Source organism: Coturnix japonica, unplaced genomic scaffold, assembly GCF_001577835.2.
Source record: "Coturnix japonica isolate 7356 unplaced genomic scaffold, Coturnix japonica 2.1 chrUnrandom501, whole genome shotgun sequence".
Classification (NCBI taxonomy): Eukaryota; Metazoa; Chordata; class Aves; order Galliformes; family Phasianidae; genus Coturnix; species Coturnix japonica.
The window spans coordinates 53242-62012 of NW_015439892.1; the positions used below are offsets into that span (position 1 = coordinate 53242).

An 8771-nucleotide genomic window follows, 5' to 3' on the forward strand; every position below is an offset into this window, starting at 1 on the left:
ATGGGTTGGAAGGGATCTATGGGGTCATGGAACCATGGGATCCTATAATGGATGGGTTGGGTGGGATCTATGGGGTCATGGAACCATGGGATCCTATAATGGATGGGTTGGAAGGGATCTATGGGGTCATGGAACCAAGGGATCCTATAATGGTTCGATGGGACCTATGGGGTCATGGAACCATGGGATCCTATAATGGATGGGTTGGATGGGATCTATGGGGTCATGGAACCATGGAATCCTATAATGGTTCGATGGGATCTATGGGGTCTTGGAACCATGGGATCCTATAATGGTTGGGTTGGATCTATGGGGTCATGGAACCATGGGATCCCATAATGGTTGGGTTGGATCTATGGGGTCATGGAACCATGGGATCCTACAATGGAAGGAAAAGAACGAAAGAAAGAACAAAACTTTAAACTTTTAACTCAAAGGGCAACAAGAAAACCCCTAAAAAAGGGTTTTTTGGGGTAAGTTGTGGGGCGCTCCACTCAACTATGGGGTCAACAAGGTGAAATCCCAAATGCGGGATGATGTATTTGATAAGAACGAGGCGCTCACCTTTGAGATCCAAACAATCTATCCTGGGTGCCAGGTCCTTAAATTCCTGGAAAAGAGCAAAATGCAGCATTTTAACCCCAAAAAAGGAGCATTAAAATGAGGTGAAAACCCAAGAAATCGGGCAAATCCCAAAGCAGCCGCGTTTGCTAACGAGCAAAGCTCTCAAATGGGGTTTTAATTAGGGGTGAGATGAGCAGATATGGGAACGTTTCCATCTCTAACGAGCCCGACCCCAAGCACATAATTAAGGGAAATTAGGCAAAACATGGTGTTAATTAATGCTAATTAACTTCGTCCCTAATTAGAGATCCTTGTGTTCTACCTGGATCTGCTTGAGGAGTTTGGGGATCTGCTTGCAGCTCAGCTTCTGGCAGGCCTGCTTGTAGGCCGCGATGATCTCCTCCACCGTCACGTTTTGGGCTGAAAACACACAGAATTGGGGCTGTGGGTATGGAAACAGAACCTCCTTTATGGGGTCAGAGGGATTGGAGGCGCTCAATGGGAGGAGAAAAGGGAATGTGTTGATATGTAGACCCCAACAGTGCCCGTTAATTGGGATTTAATCCACTAATTATGACCCATTGACCTGTAGACCCCAATATTCCCCATTAATTGGGATTTAATCCACTAATTATGACCATATTGACCTGTAGACCCCAATATTCCACATTAATTGGGATTTAATCCACTAATTATGACCACATTGGTCTGTAGATCCCAATATTCCCCATTAATTAGGATTTAACCCACTAATTACGACCACGTTAACCTGTAGACCCCAATATTCCCCATTAATTGGGATTTAATCCACTAATTACGACCCATTCACCTGTAGACCACAATATTCCCCATTAATTGGGATTTAATCCACTAATTATGACCATATTGACCTGTAGACCCCAATATTCCCCATTAATTGGGATTTAACCCACTAATTACGACTATATTGACCTGTAGACCCCAATATTCCCCATTAATTTGGATTTAACCCACTAATTATAACCACGTTGACCTGTAGACCCCAATATTCCCCATTACTTGGGATTTAATCCACTAATTACGACCACGTTGACCTGTAGACCCCAATATTCCCCATTAATTGGGATTTAATCCACTAATACGACCATGTTGACCTAGTAGACCCCAATATTTCCCCATTATGGGATTTAATCCACTTAAATTATGACCAGATTGACCTAGTAACCCAAATATTCCCCATTAAGGATTTCATCCACTAATTAGACCATACTGTAGCCCAATAGTCCCATTAATTGGATTTAATCCAACGAATATGACCCATTGACAGTAGACCCCAATGGTGCCAGTTAATTGCATTAACCACTAATTACGACCATCATTGACCTATATACCACAATATCCCATTAATTGGGATTTAATCCATAATTATGACCACGTGACCTGTAGACCCGGCATATTCCCATTAATTGGATTCTATCCACTAATTATGACATATTGAACCTGTAGACCCCAAATATTCCCATTAATTTGCGGATTTAATACCACTAATTATGACCCATGACTAGTAGACCCCAATATTCCCAATTAATTGGATTTAACCACTAATTAGACCCATTGACATGTAGCCCCAATGGTGCCCGTTAATGGATTGAATCCCTAATTAACGGGACCATATTGACCTGTATACACAATATTCCCATTAATTGGATTTAATCACTAATTACGACCACGTTGACTGTAGACCCCAATCCCCATTAATTGGATTTAATCCACTATTATACCATATACCTGTAGAACCCCAATACTCCTCATTAATGGGATTTACTCCACTAACGATGACCCGCTGACCTGTAGACCCCAACAGTGTCCATTAATTGGGATTAAAAGCCCCAAAAAACAGAATCATAGGGGACCATAAAAAGGAGCCATTGGGAACCCTATAAACAGAGGGGCCTAAAAACCCATGGGGCCATAAGGGGGTGTGGGGTTCGTTAGGGAGGTCTGACAAGGCCTGGGCCTCCATCATAGGCCTTAATGGGGCCTTAGTGGGGCTTTAATGGGGCTGAAGGGGCCTTAATGGCATTAAGGAAGTCTTAGGTAGGGCCTTAAGGGGCTGAACGGCGCTTTAACTGGCCCGGACTGAAGTGTCCTTAGAGTAGGCGCCTTAATGGGCCTTAAGGGCTATAGTAGCCCGTCCTCAAATGGAGCTGAAGGGGCCTTAATGGGCCTTAAGCGTCTTAGCTAGGCCTCAAATGGCTACCAATAGGCCTTAGTAGGGCCTTAATGGGTGAAGGGCCTTAATGGGGCCTAAAGGGGTCTTAGTAGGGCCTTAATGGGGCTGAAGGGGCCTTAATGGGGCTGAAGGGGTCTTAGTAGGGCCTTAATGGGGCCTAATGGGGCCTTAGTAGGGCCTTAATGGGGCTGAAGGGGCCTTAATGGCTGAAGGGTCTTAGTAGGCTTAATGGGCCTAATGCGCCTTAGTCAGGCCTTCAATGGGCAAGGCCTTAATGGAGCCTAATGGGTCTTAGTAGGCCCGTTAATGGGCTGAAGGTCTTAGGTTAGGCCTTAATGGCACAAGGTTCTAGTTAGGCCCTTCAATGGTGCTCGAAGGGCCTTATATGGCGCTGAGAGTAGCTTGCAGTAGGGCCTTAATGGGCTGAAGGGCCTTAATGAGGCCTTAAGGGGTCTTAGTAGGGCCTTAATGGGGCCTGAAGGGGTCTTAGTAGGGCCTTAATGGGCCTTAGTAGGCTTAACTGGACGCTGAAGGACGCCTTATGGGCCGAAGGTCTTAGTAGGGCCTTAATGGGGCTGAAGGGGCCTTAATGGGGCCTAATGGGGTCTTAGTAGGGCCTTAATGGGGCTGAAGGGGCCTTAATGGCCTAAGGGCTAGTAGGCTTAAGGGGGCCTAATGGGCCTTAGTGGGCCTTAAGGCGGCTAATGGGGCCTTAGTGGGGATTTAATGGGGGCCTAAAGGGGCCTTAGTGGGGTCGTGAAGGGGTCTGGGGTCTTTTAGAGGGGAATAATGGGTCTAACGAGGCCTGGGCTTCTCTATGGGGTCAATAAATGGGAGCCACTGGGAACCCTAAAAACGGAGCCCTGTAGGACCCTGCTATGGGGCAGGGGCTGCAATATGGGGCACAGCGCGGTAACCTAAGACGGCGTGGGAAGAACCCGATCCCACAGCTCATTAATAAGCAATTAACAGGAGGAATAATTGATGCTCAGCAGCAAAGGAGACAGAGATTCTGATAGGAAACCTGATTACGGTCGTTAACGAGGAACTCGTTAACGAGCTCATTTAGGGTGCTGTGCTGGGAAAGGCCCGTCCATGGGATCCTATAATGGATGGGTTGGGTTGGATCTATGGGGTCATGGAACCATGGGATCCCTATAATGGTTGGTTGGCGTTGGATTCTATGGGGTCATGGAACTTGGGATCCCTATATGATGGGTTTGGATGGGATCTATGGGCTCACTGAACCATGGATGCCATATAATGTTGGGTTGGGTTCTGTGAATGCTGTGTGTGTGCTGGGGTTGTTGGTGGTGGTCTGTGTGTCTGCTGGTGGTGTCTGGTTGTGGGTCTTGATGTGGGGCTCTCTCTTTGAATACTGGTTGGTTTTTGGGGTTGTTGTATATCGTTGTGTCCTGCTGTGTGTTTCAATCTCTGTGAGGATCTATGGGGGTCAGGGAACATGGGGATCCTATAATGTGGTTGGTTGTGCGTCCTTTGTTGCGGTGTTGTCTTCTTCATCATCTTGTACTGGGTTGCAACATTATTTTGTTTGTTTTGTGTGTTAATATTAGTGTTGTTGATTCATAGTGTGATTTGGTTTATCTGTTTGTGTGAATTGTTTATTCTTCGGTTGGCGTGTCGTCTTGCTTGGTTGTGTGGGGTTGGGTGTTTTTGCTGTGTCGTCTTGTGGGTTTTGCTCATTTCTTCTGGGTGATGTACCTTACTGAGTTGAATTTTGTTGATGTTCCTTGTGGTGGTGTGTTTTTCTTTTGTGGTGGGGTTTCTGTTGCGTCATGGGGTTGTGTTGTTTTTTGGGCTGTTGTTGGCCTTGGCATGTGGTGGTTGTTTCTTTGGTTCTCTGGGTGGGATGGTGATCTCACACTTATTGAGATTTTTGTTGTCGTTTCTGATCTATGGGGTCATGGAACCATGGGATCCTGTAATGGATGGGTTGGATCTATGGGGTCATGGAACCATGGGATCCTATAATGGTTGGGTTGGATCTATGGGGTCATGGAACCACGGGATCCTATAATGGTTTGATTGGGTGGATCCTATGGGGTCTTGGAACCATGGGATCCTATAATGGTTGGGTTGGATCTATGGGATCATGGAACCATGGGATCCTATAATGGTTGGATGGGATCTATGGGGTCATAGAACCATGGGATCCTATAATGGTTGGGTTGGATCTATGGGATCATGGAACCATGGGATCCTATAATGGTTTGATGGGATCTATGGGGTCATAGAACCATGGGATCCTATAATGGTTGGATGGGATCTATGGGCTCAATTCAGACCCCCCCAGTCCCACCCCCGGCCCACAGACCCACAGACCCCGATTAGTTCGGTCCAATTTAGATCCCCCTGGTTCTGTTCGGTTCAATTCAGATCCCACCGGTTCAATTCAATTCGGATCCCCCCGGCCCCCGTTTGGTTCGGATTCCCCAGGTTCGGTTCGGATCCCCCCCAGTTCAATTCAATTCAGTTCAGATCCTCCCAGGCCCAGTTTGGTTCGGATCCCCCCGGTCCAATTCAATTCGGTTCCATTCGGTTCAATTCGGATCCTCCCTGCCCCGGTTCGGTTCGGACCCCCCCGGTTCAATTCAATTCGGATCCCCCCTGGTTCAATTCATTTCGGATCCTCCTGGTTCGGTTCGGATCCCCCCGGCCCCGGTTCGGACCCCTCCGGTTCAATTCGGCTCCCCCCGGTTCGGTTCAGTTCAATTCAATTCGGATCCCCCTGGTCCCGGTTCGGTCCAAACCCCCCCCCAGTTCAATTCAATTCAGACCCCCCCGGTTCCATTCGGTTCAATTCGGATCCTCCCGGTTCGGTTCAGATCCCCCCGGTTCAATTCAGTTCAATTCGGATCCCCCCGGCCCCGGTTCGGACCCTTCCAGTTCAGTTCGGACCCCCCCGGCCCCGGTTCAATTCAATTCGGACCCCCCGGCCCCGGTTCGGTTGGGACCCGCCCCGGTTCGGTTCGGATCCCCCCGGTTCAATTCAGTTCGGATCCCCCCGGTTCCATTCAATTCAATTCGGATCCTCCTGGCCCCGGTTCGGACCCCTCCGGTTCGGTTCGAACCCCCCCAGCCCCGGTTCAATTCGGATCCCCCCGGTTTGGTTCAATTCAATTCGGATCCCCCCGGTTCGGTTCAATTCAGTTCAATTCGGATCCCCGCGGCCCCGGTTCGGACCCTTCCGGTTCGGTTCGGACCCCCCCGGTCCCGGTTCAATTCAATTCGGCTCCCCCCGGTCCCGGTTCGGTCCGAACCCCCCCCGGTTCAATTCAATTCAGACCCCCCCGGTTCCATTCAGTTCAATTCGGATCCCCCCGGTTCCATTCAGTTCAATTCGGATCCCCCCAGTTCCATTCGGTTCAATTCGGATCCCCCAGCCCCGGTTCGGATCCCCCCGGTTCAATTCGGTTCCATTCGGTTCAATTCGGACCCCCCCGGTTCGGTTCAATTCAATTCAATTTGGCTCCCCCCGGTCCCGGTTCGGTTTTACCCCCCCGGCCACGGTTCGGTTCGGACCCCCCCGGTTCGGTTCAATTCAATTCGGATCCCCCCGGTCCCGGTTCAATCCGAACCCCCCCCCGGTTCAATTCAATTCGGATCCCCCCGGTTCCATTCGGTTCAATTCGGATCCCCCCGGTTCGGTTCAATTCAGTTCAATTCGGATCCCCCCCGGCCCCGGTTCGGACCCTTCCGGTTCGGTTCGGACCCCCCCGGCCCCGGTTCAATTCGGATCCCCCCGGTCCCGGTTCAATTCAATTCGGATCCCCCCGGCCCCGGTTCGGTCCGAACCCCCCCCCGGTTCAATTCAATTCAGACCCCCCCGGTTCCATTCGGTTCAATTCGGATCCCCCCGGTTCGGTTCGGATCCCCCCGGTTCAATTCAGTTCGGACCCCCCCGGGCCCAGTTCGGTTCGGATCCCCTCAGTTCAATTCGGTTCAATTCGGATCCCCCCGGTTCGGTTCAATTCAATTTGGACCCCCCCAGTTCAATTCGGTTCCATTCGGTTCAATTCGGATCCCCCCGGTCCCGGTTCGATCCGAACCCCCCCCGGTTCAATTCAATTCAGACCCCCCCGGTTCCATTCGGTTCAATTCGGATCCCCCCGGTTCCATTCGGTTCAATTCGGATCCCCCCGGTTCGGTTCGGACCCCCCCGGTTCAATTCGGTTCCATTCGGTTCAATTCGGACCCCCCCGGTCCCGGTTCAATTCAATTCGGACCCCCCCGGTTCGGTTCAATCCAATTCAATTCGGCTCCCCCCGGTCCCGGTTCGGTTCGGCTCCCCCCGGTCCCGGTTCGGTTCGGCTCCCCCCGGTCCCGGTTCGATCCAACCCCCCCATTCCCGTTACCGTGTCTCCACGGGTCCTTGGGCTCCACGGCCCCGGACACGATGTCCTCATCGCAGGGGAACGTGACCCGTTTGATCCCGGTTCTCCCCCTTCCATCCTCGGCTCCAGCCGGTACCGGGTTGTTCTCCATCTTCTCACCGGGTCATGGCGGGGCCGAACCGGGCCATGGCGGGGGCCTGGTTACTTCGAGTCCGCTTTCGCACTTTCGTCACTACAACCTGCACCTTGACATCAAAAAGTTGTGTATAAAAATCAGATACAACCCAATAAAAACCCACAAACCTGTAATTACAATTAATTGCTTTTTAATCCTATTTTTTTACTCCGCACCGTGAGGCTCGCGGCGAATCTGCTGCGGCGAATCGGCACTACCGCACTTTCGTCACAGCACACGCGGCGGAGCTTGTCGCACTTTCGTCACAGCGGGGAAAACAGGATAAATAAAATAGTAATAAAATAGTAATAAAAGGCGAAGAATGAGAGGAGTTTCCAAAAACAGAGAGAAATAAAAGGAGAAAAATAATAGCACCAATCGCCCATTGGGAGGGGGAACAGGGATTTAGCGAATGTGCGGGGAGCGAATAATCAGATTAAGGGGTGGACGGCGCAGAGAGATGACGTCATTGGAAAGCGCGGGCGGGAACCGGAAGTGGAGCTGAGGGGCAGCGAACTGAGGTGGGGGAGGGGGGGGGTCTATAGGGGGTCTATAAGGGGGTCTATGGGGAGGGTCTATGGGGGGGTCCAGATGGAGCTGAAGCTGCTCTGTAGGACCCTATAGGACCCCATAGGACCCCATAATACCCCAGAGAGACCCATGGGGCTCTGTGGGACCCTATAAGACCCCTGTCTGACCCTATAGGACCCCTATTTGTCCCTATAGGACCCCACCTCTCCCCACAGCACAAGCTGGAGCTGGTAGTGGGGGTCTCAGCCCCATAGATGGAACTGCAGCTGCTCTATAGGACCCCACTGGGCTCTATGGGGTCCTCTAGGCCCTACTTTGACCCTATAGGACCCCCCCAGGCCCTATAGGAGCCCATACTGAGCCCTATGGCATCGTGTTGTGGGGTGGGGAGCCGGTTGTGGGTCCTGCTTTATATAGGGGCCCACACTGACCCATTCATATCCATCCCCCTTACAGCCCCATGGCCGTCCCTACGAGCATCCTCCGCCTGCCCCATGGCCCCGATGACTCCAGCCCCATATCTCCATCCAGCCCCACATCTCCATCCAGCCCCACATCTCCATCCAGCCCCACATCTCCCCGCCATGGGGCAGCCCCCCATCAGGAGGGGGGCTCCATCCAGGCCTCCAGAGCTGCTTTACGTCGACGTTTCCTCCTCGCTTTGGCTGCAGCTCGAGGCCGGGAGGTGACGTTTGTGTTGTACCAACATAACAAGGTCAACGCGGTGCTGGGGGCTTCCAGGGTCCCCGATTGTACTGAGGTTAATGGTGGGGATGGGGTGGGGGTCCTGGCCTTTCAGGTGGAGGAGCTGCAGACCCCGCTGGGGGTCCAGAAAGTGGCTTTGTTGAGGGGGAGGGATGTGGTGGCGTTTGGGTTTAACGGGGGGGAAGTGAGGGGGAAATAGATGGGGAGATGAGGGGGGAAATGAGGGAGG

The 8771-nt window shown here is 51.6% G+C and overlaps 2 protein-coding genes across 2 annotated transcripts in view; one reads left to right on the forward strand and one right to left on the reverse strand.

Annotated features, from left to right (window-relative positions):
* Nucleotides 1-7371, reverse strand: part of PPP1R37 (protein phosphatase 1 regulatory subunit 37) — a 36106-nt gene extending 28735 nt beyond the window's left edge. Inside the window, 3 exon segments of the mRNA XM_032441703.1 lie at nt 565-610; nt 887-984; nt 7153-7371. Of these exon segments, the coding sequence (XP_032297594.1) occupies nt 565-610; nt 887-984; nt 7153-7282 (274 nt within the window). The 5' untranslated portion in view covers nt 7283-7371.
* A 326-nt stretch (nt 7372-7697) lies between these two features.
* Nucleotides 7698-8741, forward strand: GEMIN7 (gem nuclear organelle associated protein 7). The gene is made up of 2 exons (XM_015850652.1): nt 7698-7827; nt 8294-8741. The coding sequence occupies exon 2, from the start codon at nt 8298-8300 to the stop codon at nt 8739-8741; it is 444 nt and encodes a 147-aa protein (XP_015706138.1). The 5' UTR covers nt 7698-7827; nt 8294-8297.
* The last annotated feature ends 30 nt before the right edge of the window (nt 8742-8771 follow it).